Below are 22368 nucleotides of genomic sequence, written 5' to 3' on the forward strand. Positions count from 1 at the left end.
CCTCCCACAGTACTTTCTGCACCTATATGAAGAGGACAAGAAGCTTAATTTGTAATTTCTGTGAGCCTTAAGGAGATGCTATGTGTGTTAGTATTTTCAAATCCAGGCTTATACAGCTGCTGTTTGAATATAAATCATAGATGCTTTCGGGTTACACTAACACCCTCTGCAGTTTAGTACAGTTGTTAATTAATACAATACTGTATTAGTTCTTCTTACAGTCTTACTATTAACACCCCATGAAATCCCATTAGCTCTGCATATGGTGCCAGACTCGTTCTGAATGTGGGAAAGAAAGAAATTTACAGTGGTATGAATAATAAAGAGAAGCTTTCAAGTGGTTTCCACTGTGAACATTTTGAAAAAATATTTTCCAGAACGTAATTTGTGGGGCAATCTTTTCACAAAATTTCAATGTAAACATGCATGTATTTATCATTTAAGTTTTCCTCTGGAGTGCAAAAACCTTTACACACCACTATTGTTCTATGGCAGAAACATCAGGAAGATAAAATAGTTCCTAAAAATGGAAAATTAACCAGGTTGTCTTATTGTCTAAACTGACAGAAATGGAAAAAAACAAACAAACAAACAAAAAAGAAACTGCATAGCTGATGCCAACAAATGGATAAAATTTTCCTTACATTTTTTGCTTAAATATTTTAAAGTACAGATAGTGATGACAGTCAAAATTTGGGTTAGATTTTCCAGAAGTTACTTAAATTTCCTGCTTTGGTGATCTGACAGATCCTTCTTAAATTCCAAGAAGATTTAAGTGCTATGGCAAAAACCAGGGTGATTTGTTAAGACCTCATACAGAACACTCCAAAATGAATTAGCCACTACAGAAACTTCAGAACCAATTATTTTCTATTATTTGAGTTTTGTCCAGTATTAACTCCTTAATCAAAGAGAGATCTGACAAGGAGCTGTTAGAAAGGCTTTTAAAAATGGACAGAATGATGAAGCAGGCAGGATTTAGAAGCAGACTATTCCCTGAAGCTGGCTCAATTGTAATTCTCTCCTGATCCTTTAGGAGTTGCTGCCCTAGAGTTATAGTAGTAGCACTGCATGGTTAGGAGGATTCTAGTAGATGCTTTTCTCCTTCCCAGTCCTGTGGTTCATCCATAGTCCAGTCTCTGCAGTCTCACTATGCAATCAGGAATGGCCAGGGCCTTTCTGCATGGCCAACATCCAGACAGGGACACACTGCTCAGGGAATCCCTCCTGCCTCTCCTCTCGTAGGATGGTGAGTCCACTCATTTCAATGAGGCTGTGGAGGATGTTCAGGTCTCGGATCACACTACTATCCAGACAATCCAGGATACAGCCCTCCCTGGCTACATTGTCCTTGAGAATGATAACACCATTATCCTTCAGGCCATTCTGGCACCGGATGAGAAACTCCAGGAGATCTTTATCTGTCAGATATCCTACAGATGAAAAGATGGAAAATAGATCACTATTAACCATTCAAACAGACTCCCCCGTACACATCAGAATGGTGCCTTGATCTGAGTCTCCATTCCCTATTTATTGCAGAAGTTCTAGTCCTACCAGATTTAATTATGAAATCTTGGGCAAATCAACAAGATCAACAATTACAAACTCAAATCAATATTTAGGATCCATATTAGCAGTAGCAACAGATGTGGACAGAAGTCAATGGGAATACTGGAGAAAATACTGGGTGCTGAAGGGTTCTTTAATCTGGTGGTTAAAGTCATAATAAGAATCAGTGGCAGGAAGCTGGAGCCAAACGAATTCATACTGGAAATAAGTGACAACTGTTTAACAGTGTAAGTAATTACCCATTGGAAACTACCAACAGAAGTGGTGTTTACCACCTCTTGAAGTCCTCAAATCAAGTGTGGTTGAATTTCTCAAGATACGTTTTAATTGAACACAAACTACTGTCTCAGTACAAGGGTAAAGGAATGAATATAACAGCTTGTGACATACAGTAGGTCAAACTAGATAATCTAACAGTCCCTTCTGTCTTTTACTGCTACAAATCTCTGTAACTTTGTGTAACGTTATGTATCCATCAAAGGAGTTCTGGATCAAAGATCCAGTGAGGAATGCAAGACCTTCCACACTGCTAAATAAACTCTTTATATTACCCCATACTGTTGTGATTTCTGCATATACCATATACATAGAGTACTTTTTTCAATTTGTTACTGAGATTGTGTTATTTATCCTTCCTTCTCAAATATCAATACTTATGTTATGTTGAGATCAGTAGTGCAGGGCTCAGAGAAGAGCAAAATGAGAACTCTCACAAGTGAAACATCTAAAATGAATTAACAAGGACAGGTGGTCAGAAACTGAAAGACTTGAAAAAAATAATCGTTTGTGTTTTCTAGTAAAAATATTTAGTTTTCTTGATGGAAGATTTAAACTTTTATAAATGGAAGTTGTCATTTCAAAACCACATTTTGACATAGCATGTCAGGTTTCTTTAACCACCCCCCCAAAAAAAAAGAAAAAGAAAAAACCCCCAAAGCCTAAAGCTGAATACCTTTCAAGTTGAAGGAAAATGGTAATTTCTATATGAAATGTAAACTTGCATTTTTATTTTTTGATAAAATAATAGCCTGGGCTCATATACTTAAGCATACATAAGACAAATCAAGATTGCATTGGCAAGACTCATTGAAGCTTCTGAAAACCTAATTTAGAACTTAATGTTCTCATACTTTAGCTTTTAGCCTACCTTCCTAAGAAAATGAGATCTTCGTGGTGTTGCCCTCTACCAGACAGTCCTACCCTCACTCCACCAAAAAGCGCTGAGCTTGTTGGTGTATTTCAGCCAAATTCAAGATTGGGATAGAAGGTTGATTAATACTTAAGATCGCTACATAATTCATTGAAACTGATGGAGGAAGGAGATTCTGTGTCTGTGCTAAAGAGAAGGCATATGCTCCCTTCATTAGCAGCCACATAGCTGATCAGCACAGCCTCAGACAAGTCTTAGTTCATTCAGTTTCATGTTCACTCAGATTTGCTCAAAAGATGAGGCAGGAGCTACATTTACTTCAATGACTGGTTATTCAAGAAAAGCAAAAATACAAAGGAAAATGATACTGTTCTGAAGCAATTTGCTTGTAGAGCTATAAAGACCTGTTCTAAGAAGCTCAAGTTTCATTACTTTTTAAGACTATGTGTAGAGGACAAGTAAGTGCTCCTGAATAAAACCATCTTCTGTGCTAACCTCTCTACCTTCATCTTTCTTTTTGCCTAGCAAGAAACTATCTCTGGCGTTTTGGAGAGAAGGAATTGTTCAGGCCTCCTCTTGTGCTTTAGAATAATGACTTCTGCCAGCTGAAACTGCACCATCGACACTTAGGTTCACAGACTAGGAGAAAACCTTCTTTCTGGAAGGACAGTTAGGCACTGCAGCAGGTTTTCTAGAAAACACTAAGTACCTTTTTTTTTTTTTTTTTGTGACGAACATACCCCACATTATCTGACTGCCAGTTTGCGGCTCTTAATGCTGCAGGGCATTCACTGGGGTGGCTGCAGGAGAAGAAGCAGATATTTCTTACATGAGAGGGTATGGTAGGACATAGCTAAGTGAACCTGTTTGATAAGCATCACTGCATGTATAAGATACGATCTGGTTTATAGGTATTGGTGATTTCGCTATGGTTTTTTTTCAGATTGTTTCCTGAAATACCCCCAAGTCTGGATAATCATCAGATTCAGAAATCCCTGCCCACAGATAAGGCCAACCCCGTGTATCTGTCTGCAGCACTGGCAGCTAAGAAGGAGGGTTCCTGCTCAAGAAAACCCATATATAAGGCCTTCTCCTCAGCTGCACCTTAGTATGCAAGCTACTCTCCAAGAACATGTACCTTCCTCCAGTACGTGACCTGAAAAAAACCAACTTGATTTGTACCCACTGTGCATGTGGCTGGGGAGAACTCTCAGAAGTCTTTTGTGAGATTTTAGGAAGCAGTCCCAAAGATTTGAGAACATCCTTTTACAGCTGCACCATTCTTTTAACAAACTTTATCACAGGCTGTATAGTTCTGTGAGATGCTGGGCTGGATGAATCATGCTGAACTAACCTGAAACCCACTGAATCCAGATGACATCATATCTTTGTTGGGCTGGAGTGAATTCCTGGAGGCTTTTGCAATAATACATCTCTACTCTGTCCTCCTTGCCCTGCAGGTAGTTTGGAACCTCAGCCAGGAAATTCTCCATCATATCCACCAGTTCCACGCTCTTGAAAACTGGTAACAGGACATGCTTGCTGATACGACCTATCCCAGAGCCGCAGTCCAGGGCGCGGTTGGTGCCAGCTTTCCCCACCCCCTGTGGGATACAAGAAGATAATTTGAAATGTGAAAAATACCACCTGAAAGATCATAGCAACTGTGTTACCCGCTATGGCCTTTAGTCCACCAAGCCTAGTGTCTCGTCTCCTTATTTGTGCAGGGCTGTTGCAAGATTGGTAAGAACCTGGGATAGTATCAATACAGCTTTGGGCACCTCTGTGTGAGCCAACCTGGGTTGCTATGTTCCCAGGCTGCTGTTGATGGGACTTCCTCACTGCAGCCCTGCATTTATTGCTGTACAGTAAGTTTTTGCTTGGTATAAAAAGAGACATAATCTTTCACAAGCTCCTAGCTTTCTCAGAAGATCCACTGGTCTTTGTAAAGTCCTTGCCACTTCATCTGTCAAATATTCATACCTCACAACCAACTACATGGCTAGATAAGCCTCATTCTAAGCCCTGTAAAGGCCTAACAAAAAAGTAAGCATATACCAAATACTGCATGCAAGAAGGAACTTCTGCAGCACAGAACTCCCAAAGTGCTCATGGACATCTCTGCAGATACACAGCATCCTTGGGATCAGAGTGTGGTTTTCAAAACAAGCTGTGTTTGAATGTAGCTCTTGGATTTGTAGGTAACTTATGCCAACTCAAAAAGTTTGGACTGGAGCATATACAGAATTTCTTTTTTAGGCATAGAGACAAGAAAGATGATTGAGTAGATTTTGCTTAACTGTTCTTTTTTTCTTCATAAATATCATTCTGGACAGAGACATGAAAAAATGTGGCACAAAGGCTATGTCTATGAGAAAATAATGAGTCACTGTTAAAGGAGCTTTATAATGAAAGCTGTATTTCACCCCTAAAGCTTCCATTCTAGCTATAAAAAGGCTCTAAAGGGCCTGCTGCTGTTCTGTAAAAAAAAAATTGTACGTCTGTACATGCACTGAGTGTGGGATTGGAGCTCCCCTGGCCAAAGTTATCTGTTAAAGAAATATATTAAAAGCAAATGTAAACACCTTTTCCCTGTCCTCTGGAACTGAGTGTTGAAGTGAAAGCTATGGGCCAAAGTCCCTGCTGCAGCTTCACTGCTCTTGAAAGAAATAAGGCCAGGAAGAGTCTTGCTCTTCCTGCTTATTGGGAGACACCCTCTGTAATGACCAAGCATAAATCACATAAGTCACTGCTTTTTTGGCCTTGCTTCAGTGGGTAATTCAGTAGATTATTAAGGTCAAAGGACAGTACTGTCACTGACATGACTATGAATAGCCCAGCTGAGCATCTGGTTACATAGAGTAACTGTAGAAAGAGCACAAGGACCTCAAAGGCTCTCACCAGTTTCCAGTGCTGCTGGTCCCAATTTGTGTACCTAGGAAGATTAATCTCCCGATGTGTGCAAGAGTCTACAAGCCTTCAACCCTATTGGACTCTGGAGACTACCTGTTTGTAGTTAGCCAGAAAATGTGAGCCATTCTTCACTCACAGGCTGCACGTAGGACCATGTGGCTTTTACTGAGGACCAGGCTAAGCTGTAACAAGGAGTTCATGAAAGGAGAAGGAACTGTGTCTTGGATCTTTATAAGGTGGATTTCCATATTGTTTGCTGGCAGATACATACAGGCCTACATTGCTGTGATTAAGTAAAAATCTTTGAGAAAGCTGGTGAGAAAACCAGGATGATTTACCAAAACAACCAAGAGAATTTGACAAAAAGCCATATAACTTCTTTGACATTTGTGTTACAGAGAACCTACAGTCACAGTACCTCACCTGAAACAGGGAATTCATCTCCCATGATGTGTCATGGGAAGGACCTCTGATGACACACCTCTATTTGCCATTGAGAAGAAGGAAAGGGAACAATCATGGGAGATGAAGCTTGATCTCACACTTTGCTGAAAGGGAGCAAGAGCATCAGGCAGTCAGTTGAGAAGCCCTGTGAAGCACCACGGCTCCATTTGTAATGAAAATGTTGACATAATTCCATGTTCAGTTAATATATTTTCAGTTTGGAAGTGCTCAGAGCTTTGACAGGGTATTAACATTTTCTTTGGAAGGCAATCATTTTCCCAAAAGCCTAATTGAGTGAAAATCAGACTCCTTATTTAAAAAAATGGTATAAGTGAAAATTTTAAGCCAGAACAGGCTTCAAAATTTAAGACTGACTGCTCCTCCGATTACCTGCTTCCCATTACTCAGAATCATTATCATTTAGGACACATACCCACTCAAAAATTCTTCTGTAAAGCTAAATAGGGCACTCACAAATTTCCTTAGGGATAAAAGAGCTGTGGAATATGTTCCTGATGCTACTTCAGGTCTTGGAAGGGCAGGGAGGCAGTGTAGATATGTAGGATAAGAAAACCCCAGAGTTCAGAAATGGATAAAAATCACACTGGTTTTCTTTCTAAATTAAAAAAAAAATAAAAAACCAGGTTTTCAACATCTCTTCCATCCCCTTGAGATCAAACAGGAGAAAAATCACTTTCAAGAAGCTTTTGATTCAGCAAGTAACCAATCACACAGGTGAACTGAGGGCAAGAAAGGGAGAAAGGGTTTAGGGGAGAAAGGGTTTAGGGCAGTAAGGGAGCTGTAAAGTTAATATAATCTCCATCTGTATTATTTCACACACCTATAGCTCACAACTATTCCTGAATGAATGGTTTCTTTGTTTTCTTTATTTCCTTTTTTTACATATTACCTCTGGATTAGGCACTTGAAAACACAGTGTCTATGTGGACATCAAGGCTTTAACTGGCATTAATACATTGCCGTAAATATGCAGTGATATAGTTCTGCTGATAACCCTTCAAGTATGACTGTACCTAAGACAGCCTATAGCTTGTCTGTACAGCACTGTTGGCTCAAGTAATGTTGCTCTTGGTTTGAGTTCTGCCCACACACACATAAAACCTCTTAACTTGAGCACAGTGGCACTTTTAGCTCAGTTTGACTCACCTGGGAAGGAGACAGGCTAAAATATAAGTGAAGTCCTTAGTCCTTTCTGTAATTCCTTCCATGTGCCCAGGCAACATAAATTCTCCAGTGATAAAGAAATCTGTAGCTCAGTTTACAGTGGTGCTAAGAATCGTGCTAAGAAATGCCATACATGAAGGTATGCAACATCAGTCATGTAAGGGAAATGTCACTGTGTGGCATTTCCACACCAGCCAAACTAACTCAAGAGGGGTAATTTGAGTGGAACTGGGCAACCGTTGTTTAAGGAGCACTATTTGTGCCAGAAAATAAAGTTTTGGAAGAATAAAACTCTCTGTGAAATTGATATTTCAAATCTAGAGAATAGTTATAGCCAAAAAACATGGGAAAGAATGTTGAAAATGTCAAGATACTTCTTCTTCACAACTTTCAAGGAAAAAAACCCCCAACTTGTCAACTTTTCATTTCTAAACAGCATTTTTCATTTTGGAACTGACTTGAACTCTTGAAAACAAAGGGAAAATTTTTTCAGAGGATAAAACAATAAAAAAAATTAAGTGAAATATGTTCAGTTGATCTGAAACTAATTTTCCTATTTTCTGATTTTGTTAAACTTCTCTTTAAAAAAGAAAGTATAGTTTATATTAGGGTGGAGCAAATTGCTTTTTTCTATATCTTCATCACCTTATTAGAAAAATAAAATATTCGGAGCCATAAACCTGGGAAGACATAACTCAAATTAGCCTTACGGTAAAGTCACTACTACAGAAAGCCAGTAAATAGCTGTATCTGGTTGAGTAGGATTCAAATTGCAGCAGTAAGAAAGGAAAATAAACCATAAGTAACATAACCAATTGAATGTATCTCAAGAGAGGACAGGCTTTAACAAACTAAATCAGAATTAGCAAAATGTGCAGAATCCTTTCTGTTCCTTTTTTCTTTTTCTTGTTTGATCTTGGCCATTCAGAGTATCCTTTCTATCCCTGGCTAATAATAGGAATTGGAACTCTGCTCTGGAGTATTTTGTATCTGTCATCACACCTGATGCATTGGGTATGATTTCTGTTTGGCATGTGAAACTCTGCTACAGACTGTAGTTCTTTCCTTTTCGGGTCTTGGAGATGAGAAAGCATAACAGTGTGATATAAACCTGCCGTTCAGGAAACTGAATCTCTACGATGTCTAGGAAGCGTGAAATCTTTCCCTGAGTACACACTTATGCACCACTTGAATTCCACGAATGTCCTTAAAACAAGACTTAATTAAAATTTAAGGAATGTGCCTAGAGCTGGCTCTAGGCTTATAAGTTGCATTTCATTTTTTCTGAAAATGTCATTTTACCATCAGGTTCAGCTGCCTTGCTGAACTTCCTTTGTGTTTTCTTACTTTGTGTTTGTAGAAAGCCTGATATAGTGAGGCTTTGAAATGTTGTGAAGCCTTTTTGCATTAGCATTAATACAAATGACTGTTAATAAAGAAATGTAGCTGTTCACTTCTGTTTCGCTGGCTCACTGCCCCAAAAGCCTCCCTCTATTAGGTACAGCAAACTTTGCCATCACTTGTCCTTCACTGCTCTACAGGATTTCTATGTGTTGTTAAGCCACACTCATTTTCCCTCCCAAGCCATTTAAATTGTGCCCTTTTTTATACACAACATCTAATTAACTTATTGAGCTTTTTTCCACAGTAGATCATTAAGACTAAAAAAAGGTCATCTGGCTATCCCAAATCTGTACATTTGAGCAGAAAATGAAAGATCTATGGTAGCATTATATAGAACTAGTCATTTGGTAACCAGGAGAACTTAAGAAATTTGTTTTCCTGTAGCTTTGTGGATTCTTTAGCATCTAATACTGTTGTTGTGCTAATTTAGTGGGCTTTTCCACTGGGATGAGGGAAGGGCAGTCAGGAACCCATCAGTCCACACTTTTAAAGATTTGCAGATTCCCAAAGACATATTTAGGCATCAACAAGATTCTCAGAAACCTAAGTGCCAAAGTGATATTGCTTTGTAGGTGCTTTTAAAATCCTACTTTGGCATCTCTTTGCATCTCAGGTCAAAGCAGACCTTTGAAGATGTTCACAGACCTTTAGCAATCTGCCTGCAAAGGTCCCCAGTGACACTGGAATGTTCAAGAAAAAAATATTTTTCCTAATGGGTAGCTTATTCTATATACTCCTAATGTTTGGGGAGGGGGGAGGGGAAGGGCTGCGTTTCGTTGCAGCATTCTCAGAAATATCTATAAATAGGCAAAACAGAAACTTGGCATTTAGTCCCAGCTACTTTCCCAAATGGACTCCAGGAATTTGCACAGACAAATCTCCCACTGAAGCCAGCAAGGATTTTATCACGAAAGGTCCCAGTCCTGCACTGAGAATTAACCTCCCCCAAACACAGCTATAAGAACTCCTTGCACAATCCTCTTTGCAGCTTTGGAGCATAAGAAAAGGATGCAAACCAGGTAAATACTGACATAAGGCCAGGCAAAATGTGTACTCATGATGATGCATGACCTGGCAGAATACATTACTAGACCCAATGACAGTTATGGCCTGTGACTGCATATCAAATATGACATATGGTGCCATTTAAAATACATGTGACTGGGCACAGTGTATGTCATTTATGACACATCACCACTGTTTCTTGCAGAAGATGGGATTAAATGACTCACCCCAACAAACCTCCTGAGAAACTCCCTGGAGGATTCAATGTCTGTATTGGAGAGCTCAATGTAGTCTCCCATCATGCCCTCTTCTGTGGCTGGCACCTCCCGGTAGAAGTGTTTGGCCCTGGCGTAGAACTGCATCTCCCCATTGATAACTTGACTTGTCAAAGCGTAAAGTTTCACTGCAAGCAGATAAATCACTATTTTATTGTTAATGACATATTTCTGGTTTAGTTTATTGCTCTGAAGGCAGAATGGCGAAGAACTATAAACTGAAGTTGAGCCTTCAAATCACCAAACCTCTGTTTCTAAAGCAAAGGTAGAAGGAAGGTGTTGGATTTAATCCTGTAAGACCTTGAAGGGATACAGACCCCCTTGGGCAAATTCACTGCCTCCCCAGCTCAGACATTGTTTTTGTCATCACATTATGTTTTCATGTCAGTGAAAAATCATTTCAAGTTTGAAGTGAACATGCATGCCAAAGAGAGCAAGGGGGTTGATTTGCTCCCAGAAAAACTGTGGGCAGCATTTATTGCTATGCAGGGTCATCACTTCCACTATCACAAACCTAACTGTTCTGCAGATTTCCACATATGCTTTCTAGCCATTGACAGTTGCACGGAGAGTGCACCAAGAAGAGAGTGGATAAATGAGGCACTTGCTCTGGTTTATCTTTAGTGATGCTGTACAATCTGTGGCACTGCAAGTAAGCTGAACCAAAGAGCAGATGGTAGTCTCAGGCCTAAATGAGTATACGGGGGGAAGACAATTTAGAAGAGACAGTCTGAAATTTTCATCTGTCACAGATCAAGGACAGAGATAATCAGTGGGTGATATACTGGAAAGTTCCTGTGTGCTGGAGGCTTGGATGTTTCTTTTAATTGCTTGGCTATTTTGCTGGTAATATACAGCAATCTTAAGTTTGAAGCTGTTTTAATAAAACCTGTGAGATTTGCTGGGTGAAGGGCTATTTTCCCCTACTCTTTAAAAAACTGAGGTCTATCCTCCGCATCCTGAGTTCTTCTATACTCGATGTGCACCAGTATATCAAAAGCAGTTATGTTTTGAAGCCCAGAAGTTTGGATTGAGGCAGGCAATAAACAGTTTGCTTGGAAACCAGCACCTCTGACTGTCTCATGTGTGCATACAAGCGTCCAGGGATTTTCCTGTGTGTATGACAGACCTTCCAACAAAAACACAACTACAAGCCTGTCTGTGAAAGCTAAGCAATAAGGAGGGATGAAGTCACACTGGGAACAAGTCTTTGCGAGCACCACCTTGCAGTGTAAGACCAGCTCTGCTGCAGATTCCCAGCATGCTCCAGGAACTGGAAATGATCCAGCAGCAAACACCTTTTGGGTTAATAACAACAGAACGGGAGAGCTCCCTGCCAGCTGCCTACACAGAAGGACCAGGGAGCAATGCTTTGTCAGTGCATCTTTAAACTTCCACGGGAGCACTGCCGGTTGCTGCTGGGAAGGGTCTGAACAGGCCAGGCCTTGCTTACACCGGCTGGGGAACAGGAATTATGCCCTCCATGCAGAGGACGAGAGCTAGGCCAGAGGCCCTGAGTATAAGCCTGGAATGTATTTACTGAGGGCAAGCAAGCTCAGCAGGGAATGATAAGTGTGTGCCTGCCCATCCTCAGCAGGAGAATGACATTTTGGAGGCAAATGAGCGGGGGACAAAGGAAGTAGGATGGGGAATAATTACCACCAAGGACCACTCCGAACAGAATAGTGCTATTGGGTTACACATAAGCAGCATGCCCGGCATATCCTTCATCCAACAAAAGCAGCATTACTAGCCCCTCTTGTCATCACCTGCTTAAGTCAACTGCTGAACGGATACTATTAAAGCTTTAATCCATTACACATTTATGTTATGCCTGAGAAATTTATACCACAAGAAGCACTGAGCCCAGCAAGGTTCAAACCTGGGAGTTTTACACACTCCACTGATTATATTCACATACTCAGAAGAAACCATTTAGTTGAAGAAATTAATACAAAGGGGGCAGCAGCCAATCCCCAGCACAACTTGGCCAGGGTGGCTCCCAGAGCCTGGGAAAAAGACTCCATCGGTGGCTGTGATTCTTCCAGTAAATGACCTCCATCTTCCCCCAGGGAGTGGCACCATCTTGTTTTCTCTGTGTCTCTTTTTTTCTCCATTTCATATGCCAGCCTGCCTGGTGAACAGAACTGAATCCCTGCATGTCAGCTTTGCAAGATCTTCCATATAAGAGTCCAGTGATGATTTCTAGGGCTTGTTTAATGGACCTAACAAGGACCAGTGATTTATCCCATTTTGCTAGATTGAAGTGAAAGGCATTTACAGGCTGTCTGCACACTAGGACAGAGTGTTGCAGGCAGCTGGCAGCATGAACAACAAATATTCAGAGCCCTTCTACTCAAAACATAAGCTTGACCCAAGGCAACACATGGGGACGATATGCTGTTCAGGATATCAGATCTGTAGTGTGCGCGCTCAGATTTCTCACTCAGAAGCAGTATCAGGCTTGCAGAATGCCTGCAGGACTTGCATGCATACACCAGCTGACTGTGGCTCCTCCCGGCCCAGTTGGGGCCCCAGAGCCCTGCCTTACGTGCTGGCATCCGAAACCAGCTCTGGGCTTTGCATCCATAGGGTCTTCTCTATGCGCTGAAGTTTGCAAAGATCTTTTTATGCAAGTCTCCCACTTGAGGGCATGCAAGGATACAGGCTAACTTAAAGGGTGGCACTGTACCCAAAGTCTTCTCCTGTAGACCCACAGTCTCACTCATGCAGTGCTAGATCACTGTAGAGATGATTTCCACCTCTTGCTCCCTCAGTGTTACTCCTCCTTCTCATGAATTTGCAACACTGCCAACTCTCCCGATGCGCAACCCAATTTTCCAGACACAGCCAATCAACCTCACCTCTGATCTGCCTCACAGCTGTGCCTGGCATGCAGGCTCCAGCAGCAGGACCAGAGGGACAAGGAGGTTTGCCAGGCTGCAGGAATCCACCCTGAAAGAGAAGTGCAAGGAGGCACACACGTCCTTGGTGGCAGTTAGTGTTGCAGCTCTGCTCCAGCACACCTCCCCCTCATCACAGGACCTGTCTAGCCAGAGGCATCTCTCTTTCCATGACCCATGTGGGACTATCTTGTGCATCAGGAAATGAAATACTTGTGAGGTCTGTTATGGATACACAGCCTGATTTCAATGAACTTTGTAAAGTAGGGCATAGGCAGGATAGGATGATGGAGACTGCAAGTCTCTCAGACATTGGGGGGGGGGGGGCAGCTGTCTTTCACAGACAAGGTTTTCAGTGTTAAGGCAGGTAAATTGTAAGGTTTACGGTTAGAAATGTGTTTCTAGTAAAGTAAGAAGAAGCTTTTTTCATGGCACACTTGGTCTCTCAGCTAAATCTGCTGGCAAGTCCCCCAAGTGGAGATGGTTAAGACAAACCCACTGCAAAAGCAGGCTGAGAACTAAACTGGCTCCCTAAAGGTCACTCCAGTCATGAGACATTAATTTTCAGTTGCTGCAAACACAGTCTGGATGCAGAGTGTTGATCTACAGCTGAATGCCAAGTCCCGGACTAAACAGAGAGTATCTACCTAACCCCTTTTGCCCTGCAAAGTCCAGAACATTACCTCTAATATTATCTTATGGATCAGTTCAAAATTTTATTTCCCAGTGTATCTGATCTAAACCTCCAGAGAAATGGACCACTTAATACGTAAGACCAGGTGCAATCCCAACCTGCAGTAGACTGTCTTACAGTTCTTGGTTGCAGAGTTTACTCAGCTAAATTTCCCTGGCAGAAGTAAATGTTGCAAGTAATTTTTTTGAAGTTTTTATTTGTGAACCTTGTTTTGTGGCTCCAACTGCTTTCTGCAAGATATTGAACTAATTCCAGTTTGGCTGAGTATTCCCTTTTAAATGTAACATCTGCTTTGTGCATCAGTTGAAATATACTTATCTGGGTGCAGGGTAGAATTCACCTCTCTACTGTGGTCCAAGAACCATTTAAAATCTGTTTTATAGAGGATGAACATCAGCCCACCCGCAAAGCAGATTTTACTTAGAGGCACGTGCCTCACACACGGGAATATTTGTCTCTATGGGCCTATCATCTAAGTTTTCCACTGCAGATATCACCCCACTGGCGCTGAGTCCCACAGCCCATGTAAACACATGCATAATTTCCAGCATCTGAGTAGCTCCATTAAAGTCCACTCGGCTTAAGGGCATTCACACACATTTAAGTACATTGTTGGATGAGGGCCTAAAGTTACTCATGTCTCTTATTTATAAATGTTACCCTGGTCTGTAAAAGTGACATGTTTCTCTTAACAGGCTGTGATACCAGATATGCTCAGCTCATAAGTAAACATGCCTAAAAGTGCTCCACCACCGAACCTAGCAATGGAGTTGGGGGAGCATGGAGTTAGCATAGCTTGAAGCAAGCTTTCTAACTTGCTGACCCTGGGAAGCACTGCAAGTTTCAATGTGAGGCTTGATTTCAGTGTTATTATTCATGTTTAGGGTTAAGCACACGCTTAACTACCCTGCTAGTTCACAGTCTTAGTGTTGCTTTAGTCGTTTAATACAGTTTACATAAAGATATTTGGATCTAGTCTTGAAGCTTGAAGTTCATTTCTGCTCAGTTCCACTCTGAACTGAACTGGAAAATGTCATTCTGCAGACATGTTCACACCCGCCACATTCTGTCCTCTCCATCACAGAGAGCACTGGATCACAGGATAATCCAGGTTGGAAGGGACCTAAGGAGGTCCCTAGTCCAAACTTCTGCTCAAAGCAGGGACAGACATGAGGTCAGATGAGGTTCATCAGGACTTTATTCAGCTAGGTTTTGAAAGCCCCCAGTGATGGAGAATTGTATGACCTCCCTGGGCAACTTGTTCCAATGCCTGACTGTCCTCACGGGGAAAGTTTTTCCGTATAGCCAGTCTGAACTTTGTTTCCATTTATGGCCACTGTCTCTTGTCCTCCTGCCTCACACCAGTGTGCAGAGCTCAGCTTAATCTTCTTCGTGATGTTCTTGTAGGTACTGGCAGGCTGATATTTGGTCTCCCTGAAGCTGTCTCCTCTGGCTGAACATGCCCCATTCCCTTTGTCTCTCTTCACAGGGCATGTCAAGACTCCACATGTATTGTCTAATGACTGATGCATAGAAGGGGATAATGACTTCCCTCGATCAACTAGCTATGCTTTTGTTAATACATCCCAGGATACTGTTGGCCGCCTTTGCTTCCAGGACACACTGCTTGGTCATATTCAGTTGCTGTCTACCAAAACCCTACCAAGCAGGGCTGCTCCCTGGTCAGCCACTGCCCAGGCCATGTTGTCGTTGCCCAAGGTTCTTCCTTTCCAGGTACAGGACTTGGCATTTGCCTTTGAATTTCAGTGAATTTGAATTTCACTAGGTTCCCACGGCCTCCTTCCTCCAGCCAATAGCTGCCTCTGGATGGCAGTCCTGACCTAGAACTTGCAGACAAGTCCTGCCAGTTGGCTGCAATCTGCAAATGTGATGACCAAGCAGTCCTTCACCTCCTCCAGGTTATTGATAAAGACATTGAAAAGGACAGGTCCCAGGACAGACCCTTGCGCTACTCCACTGACCTCGAGATTTGACCATGACTTTCTGAGCCCAATCACCCAACCACTTTTTACCCATCTGATAGTCCACCCATCCTAGCATGCTGTGAAGTTTCTTGGATGTGTATTCACAGTGCACGAGCTACCCCACGGTACCTGTCCTTACACATACTTTTACTTCATGACAATAACCACGGAGTAACAGACATACTACATGTTCACATGAAGGCTGGACTCACAGTACTTTTTCCATGGAGTCAGACTAATTTGCATAGGCTGGCAATAAGCTTGTAAGCTCTTTAGTGAAGTTTTAATGATACAGGTCATGAAAAGCCTGGCAGTGGGGATCTTTAGTCTGACAGGAATATTTTACAAAGCTTGCTGGCTGGGAATGGAAATTCAGATAAAATTCAGACAAGAAATAAAATATAGTTTTACAAGAGTAAAGCAATTAGGCCTCGAAACAGCTTAATGATGGACTGATGGATTCTCAGTCATTTGCAGCCCTTAAACCAAGGTGTTTTTGTCTTCATAAACATATACTGTGACCCATTCATAAGTTACAAGCACAATGCAGGAACTTTTACATTAAATTCTAAGCTAGATGTTCATAATGGTACCTTCTACCCTTAAAATGATCTATTAGTACTTACACTAGCAGTTAACACTGTAGGAAATCCTGCTCAGTTTCTCATATGTTGTGTTTATTTTCAAAACAAATGAAAGAATAACATTTTCACAGACTTCTTGAGATTCCATCGACCTATAATTGACTTTCCTTCCTTTCCATCTTTCCTTCCTTTCCATCATTCATAGCTACCTACCACTAGGGATAGGAGTATTTATCTCCCACGTTTCATTTTAAATAGCTGCAGATATTGCTGCATTTGAAAAGCCACATCAAAATACTAAGATAACAGAGAATTGCTTTCTCTCTTTACAGGACTCATAAATTCTACCAACTTGAGCAGAGTTCTTACTCGGGTCTGTATAGCTTCACACAATCAGGTAAGATAATCCACTTGCCTAAATGGATCATTCCATCAGGAAGGAGCCCTCAAGAATTCAGTGTGAAGGGTAGTTTAACAGGTTGCACAGACACATCCTTTCCATCTTAAATTCCTACAGTTCTAACATCGAGTGGAGGCTGAATAATTCTGCTTAAGAAGTGACATGCTAATGTAATACAGAGTCAAGTCAAATCTAGTTTTTAGCTATATTGTCCTGGGGAAATTTTGCTTCTTATTCAGGGTCAAATTTTCATAAGATATGAACATTCATTTTCTGCATCTAAAAGAAATGTCGTGGCATCCTGTACCAGAGGCTTTCACTGAAATTTGGCTATAAACAAACATTTTGGAAGCATTTTCCTCCCAGATAATAAACAGTAGGTTAGACAGCCTGCTGCAGAGATCGGGATTACAAAGATTCTTGAAAAAAATTTTAAAAATCATTACCTTTCAAGCACTTGTCTAAAACAATACAAACGACAAGGCTAAGGATGCAGTGAATGACAATGAAACAGGTAGCAGGCAACAGAAAGTAAGGCCTGTCAGCTCTGCTAGTTTTGCGTTTGTCCTTCCAAGTTCCAAAGAGGTCAATGCATGTTTTACTTGAATGGTGACAAAAAAAGGAACCATCAGCCAGAAACCAAACTTTCTTTCACTCTTGTGGTCTTTCCCTTGCCCCCCTCTAACAATCTGTGGAGCATTTAGATAAAACAACGGGGTACTGAATTAGAGGGAGCTGAGAGAGAGAGTACTGAATGGTTTAGCTAGCACTGTAGTCTCTCTAGCCAGGCTTCTCAAAACTACTACTTGTTGTCATTAATGTGTCTGCACTCTACCATCTAACATGATGTATCTTTCTGGAGCATGGTCACACACACACACAGATGCTCCTGCCCACCAGCTACTCACCCAGGGGGAGCTTTTCCAGCAGATAAAGGTAACTCTGAAAGAAGTCGTTTTGGATCGCCTTATGCAAGATGAAGGACATACTGTGCCGACAGAGTTCTTCGTCTGTCTTGTGCCAGCGTGACTTAAAGGCCAAATGTGCTGCTTTATGTGCCATGATGAAGAGGTTCTTTGCAAGGGTGGACAGCTGCTGTGGCTTGTGCTCTCTGGAGGACCTGTCCTTCTGAAGAGGCAGAGGCAGTGTCATTTAAATTGTGGCAATGTGCTGTCATTCTATATCAGGGTGTGCGTCGAGAGCAGTGCAGGGGGCGGAGGCGGGCAACAGGGGAGTGAGAAATGCTGGCTCTTGGCACTGACTCAGAGTAATCTCTGGAGTGTCGCCCTCTGAAACGAGCAGGTGCTGGAAAGGGATAAAAAACTCAACCAGGAAATTGCTTAGCCAGGGTAAAAGTATATCTACTCCAAAAAAGAGTGGCTTTAATTCAATTACACTTTTCCTAATCTATTCAGCCTTCACTTCAAAGGAACTCAGATATTATCCAGGATCTCCCAGCTCCCTCTTTTATATTTCACAGAGTGATTTTGTTTCTCTGCCTCTCCCTTGCTATTTGTTTTTCAGTCCAGGGCACCCAAGAGCAAGGCCAGAAGACAGAACATGGACGTGCCTCTACACAAACTGTGTGTCCTAATAAACTGTGATTATAGCAAGCAAAGAGAAAGCATCAGATTCAACTTTCTCACTGTGTATGGCAGGCCAAGCCACTCTCTAGGCACTACAGTCTGACCCGGTTCATTTAATCTGTTTAAATGGTACAGACTATCTCATCAGCAGAAGCTAGCTGGAAGAAACTGCTGTCTGGGAACACAGGAATGGTAAAGCCAGGGAACGGTAAGAGCTTTTTGCTTTCGCTAACAAAATGCACAGAAGAACAAAAGGAGATAAACTGCCCATTAACAAACTTGGACAAATATATTGGCTGGAAAAGAGAAGGAGGTTCAGGCCACTACAGTGGGCAAAATTCTAGAAGAGGGGGAGTAGGGTGAGAAGCTGAAGTGCTTCTGGGCTGGTGAATGCTAAGCTGCTGAAGGGGGCTGTACATCATAAGTATGTCCCATCCCAGAGGAGGATCAGGCCCTCAAGGGACAAGGAAAGACAGGTACTGCTTCAAAACCTTATTTGCCCCTTGGTAGTTCAGGCACTTGGTGTGGTACAGCTTCAAGCCTCCCGAGTTGCAAAGGTACCCGGCAAGGGGATGGGGACTTTGTACTGACTGCACTGACCTCCACACATTGTGCCCATGAGGGTTTCTGCTTTTCAAGCTGTTTATTCCAGCTGTCTGCAGTGTAAGCACACTCTAAGGCAGCAACACATGATCAGAAAGTTGGATGTTTCTAATACGAAAGGGCTGCCGTATGTCCTGAGCAGTACTGCAACTCCCAACAAATATCTATCAAGCTTCTGAGAGCACAACAAAGAAGACCTAGCCTCCACCAAGGAAAATCGCTAGTAATTTGGCTACAGATGATGCTAAGCAGCTTTTAGCAATGCATCAATTAAAGCATATTTTCCAACATGACTCGCTTCCTTGGAGCAGTCAATCTCTGTATCTCCGCTTTCATATTACTTATTAAGAGTATTTAGGGGCAAAACCATCTCTGGGTATTACTGCCTTTCTTGTTTCCCCAACTACCATCCTGTACTACTCATTCTCACCTAACTCCACTGGCACGCTGCTCCCCAAGCTGTTCCAGCCTACATGATCATGCAAACATATTGGTGAACAGATCAGTGAATAAATCTTATTCAGAAAAATATACTTATTTTTATTTCCAGTGGGATCAGTTCCCCAATCCAGCCCACCGCTGACACAGAGGAATTTGTCATGTGCTACAATATGGAGGCTGGAACAGCCACCTGAGATGGTGGTGTGGAGGAGGTAGCCATACAGCCACAATACACAGTGGCCTTACCAATAACGCAGACCTCCTCCCTCTGTCCTGTCAGCAAGGTGTGCTGGAGGGGGTTCCATGACAGCCAGAGGTAATCTAAGTACTGGAAGATATGTTTCTACGCTCCCACCCCTCCCTGCTCATGCATTCCTGTTGTTGGAATCTCTGCTGAGCTGTTTCAGCTTGCTACATCAGCTGGCTTTTTCTGCCTGGTCAGCACCATGAACCAGCTCAGTGCAGAGCTTACAATTGCCAAAGAAGTGCAAGAAGGGAGACAGAAATGTGCAGCTGAAGATGGGGTGGGGAGAGTGGGGTCATGGCAGTGGTTAGATCAGCTGTAGTGCCACTGCACTGAAGTCTGAGCCCTTCCTTGAACAGAGGGTGATGTTCTTCACACAGCCTTAGAAATTTCAGCCAACCCTTGAAATAGCTCAGCCTCAAATTTCTTCCTGGTTGTGTATCTATCAGAGAAACACCAGGCTCTCTCCAACTAATTTTGAAATATCTGAGCTCAGACACAATCCTGGGGTATGTCTTAGTTTTCTCACAAATCTGGCCCTTTCTCTTTGCTTATCTATTTTCAGCCACCTGCCAGTTAGCGTGCCAGGAGCAGATGTGTCAAGACAGCATGTTAATGCTTTGGAAAGGTGTTGCACAAGCTCACTTTGTCACCAACAAAAGGCACCCCTAGGAACTCAGAGCCCACCTGTTCTGCATTTGACACCATGTTTCACATTTGTCATGGCTGTAGTTTTGGCAATGCCCATTGTGCGGCAAAGTGACCCCTCTGCTTAGAGATAGCAGCAACTTCAAGCATGAAACCTAAGCTCTGACGTGCCCTAGTGGAGTTAAATGCTGGGACAGCACTGTGGAGGGTGCTGGGACCGCAGCCCCAGGGGTCCCCATGGCTTTGACACTCGTGAGGTCCCCAGGGGCCTGGGCTTTTACAATTGCTAAATGTGACTTGCAAAGGCAGAAAAGGGCAGTGTTTCTCCCGCCTTCTATGCACAAGTGGGGCTTAACTCTCTCTTTGGAGCAGCACATTCGGGTTCCCTGGTGCCTACAAAGTGTCCCAGTGACTGTTAACTCCAGTGAAGCTCTCTCAATTTACATCCTCTGAGAATGTGGCCAATTACAACAGTGAATACATACACATGGGAAACAGGGCATATTTCACAGTCACTCCCTATCATTTTAATGCCCTGCTAGTCATCTTCTCATAACATACTCCTAGCCCACCTTCCTTAGGAAAAAAGGTATGTGCAATCATGTTGTGTATGTCTCTGTCTATGACTTTTATTACCCCATCACCAAACAACATTTAAACCTATCTATCTCAAACAAATCCAAGAACTATGTCAAAGCTTGCATCAAAACAGTAGATGGGGTAGAGAGGTTTCATCCTGGTGTGACTCAGCAAAGTGAGTTTTGCTCTTCTGAGATACCATAAAACCCATAAGGAGGGATGGGCATGGGTACATCTGCACCTCTCTTTCCAACCTACCATTCTCAACCATCCAACACAAATGTGTCAGAAACAAGAGTTCACAGGATTAGTTTTTCATGCTGAATGTTGGTTATAACTCTTTTTGATAAATTAGTGGTGGGTTTGACTCAGAGTAGTCCCGCCTCATACAAAAAGAGTGAAGATCTACAGAAGGCTGCATAAACACTACTTCTATTTATTCTATTTGCATGTGATCAAGACTAAGTCCCTGTTCCAAACAGCTCTATAATCTAAGAGTTACCATGAACACACACTCAGTCCTCAGATACTAGTGCAGCTAAGTAGGTGAATCACAACAGCATCAAGCCTTTGAAAACACTTGCAAAGCACTTCCTATTGCAGTCAAACGTTAGGCAGAAATATAGATTTGTGCCCAGAAGTCCCTGAAAAAGGCCACAGAAATAGCACTTTTTTTCAAAAAGTGGATGTTGTATTCTCTGCCTGTTTGTCAGCAGCAGCATCTTAATGGCTTCTGGTAAGAACAACTCACAACTGCTTCACGCTGTCTCCTAACCTCATATTCTGAACAGGAGTAGTATTGGTCTACCCAGAAGCTGCAAACAATTCAACCACTATTATATACCCTACCATCTCCATTAACAAGAAGTGTGGGGCTTGAGTATGGACACAATAGCACCCACACTACTTGTAGGATCACTGCTGAAAAGTGAGTAAACCCACTTCTCAACTTTAGTTTCCTTTCCCAAATGGCCATTTGGCTCTTTCTGAAGTTGAAGCCCGCTAGCCAGCTTGTTTTGTTGGTAGTAGGGACACTGGAGAATCTGGACCTCTGAATACACTGAAGCCCTACACTAAAATAACAGCAGACACAGCCACAATGCATGACAGTCATTGCCTCAAACAGCTTCTGGTCTAAAATAAGAATGTGTTTTTATTTATGTGGGTAAACAAATAGTTCCTCCATGTGTTGTCTTCTTCCTCCCCATAACATCAGGCAGTTCTAGGACATCAGGTTTATCATGGATTAAAATGAAGGATCAGCTAGAGTGGCTTCTTGTTAAAATACCTGCAGCTGATCTCTGCCTGGGAGTAGCACGTTTAAAATAAGGTATCAGATGGCTTATGATGAGTCACTGTAAGATCCAAGGCAGATATGTTTGTTGGAGCATCAGGGTATTTAAAGAGAAGTTGGACTTACTTTTATATTAGTAGGTAACTACCTGTCTCTGCAGATCTGAGCTGTACACGCTACTTCTGAAACACATCAGCTGAACAGAAGAGAAAAACATGTGCACTGGCTCCACATATCATACAGGTCACAAAGGGTCAATTTTGCCTTTAAATTACTGTGTTCTGCTTACAAAACACCTGGCATGCAATCTGATTTCCACACAGACAAGCCATCAGGATTGCTGCAAGATGTCTCTTTATCTTAAAAGGCCTCTATATTAATTCTTCTCCCTCACGCTCACGCCTGGCATATGCTGTCAGGAATAGATGTGTTTAAAGCAAGTGATTTTTGTTTTATCTT

At 42.2% G+C, this 22368-nt stretch overlaps 1 protein-coding gene across 1 annotated transcript; it reads right to left on the reverse strand.

The window, feature by feature from the left end:
- Window positions 1-1158: 1158 nt before the first annotated feature.
- On the reverse strand, window positions 1159-17591 carry METTL11B (methyltransferase like 11B). The gene is made up of 4 exons (XM_010581512.1): window positions 17423-17591; window positions 9901-10076; window positions 4077-4326; window positions 1159-1433 (listed from the first exon to the last, which is right to left on the reverse strand). Exons 1-4 carry the CDS (start codon window positions 17574-17576, stop codon window positions 1159-1161), a joined length of 855 nt encoding a protein of 284 aa, XP_010579814.1. The 5' UTR covers window positions 17577-17591.
- Window positions 17592-22368: the final 4777 nt, after the last annotated feature.

The sequence above is a fragment of the Haliaeetus leucocephalus genome, unplaced genomic scaffold, assembly GCF_000737465.1.
Source record: "Haliaeetus leucocephalus isolate CR32 unplaced genomic scaffold, Haliaeetus_leucocephalus-4.0 Scaffold76, whole genome shotgun sequence".
In the NCBI taxonomy this organism is placed as follows: domain Eukaryota; kingdom Metazoa; phylum Chordata; class Aves; order Accipitriformes; family Accipitridae; genus Haliaeetus; species Haliaeetus leucocephalus.

Coding starts and splice junctions, on each gene's coding strand:
- METTL11B (XM_010581512.1), bottom strand. CDS start 17,576: ATGGCACATAAAGCAGCACATTTGGCCTTTAAGTCACGCTGGCACAAG. Junction 10,077..17,422: donor GCTGGAAAAGCTCCCCCTGG/GTGAGTAGCTGG, acceptor ATCTGCTTGCAG/TGAAACTTTACGCTTTGACA. Junction 1,434..4,076: donor CTGGATTCAGTGGGTTTCAG/GTTAGTTCAGCA, acceptor TTTCATCTGTAG/GATATCTGACAGATAAAGAT.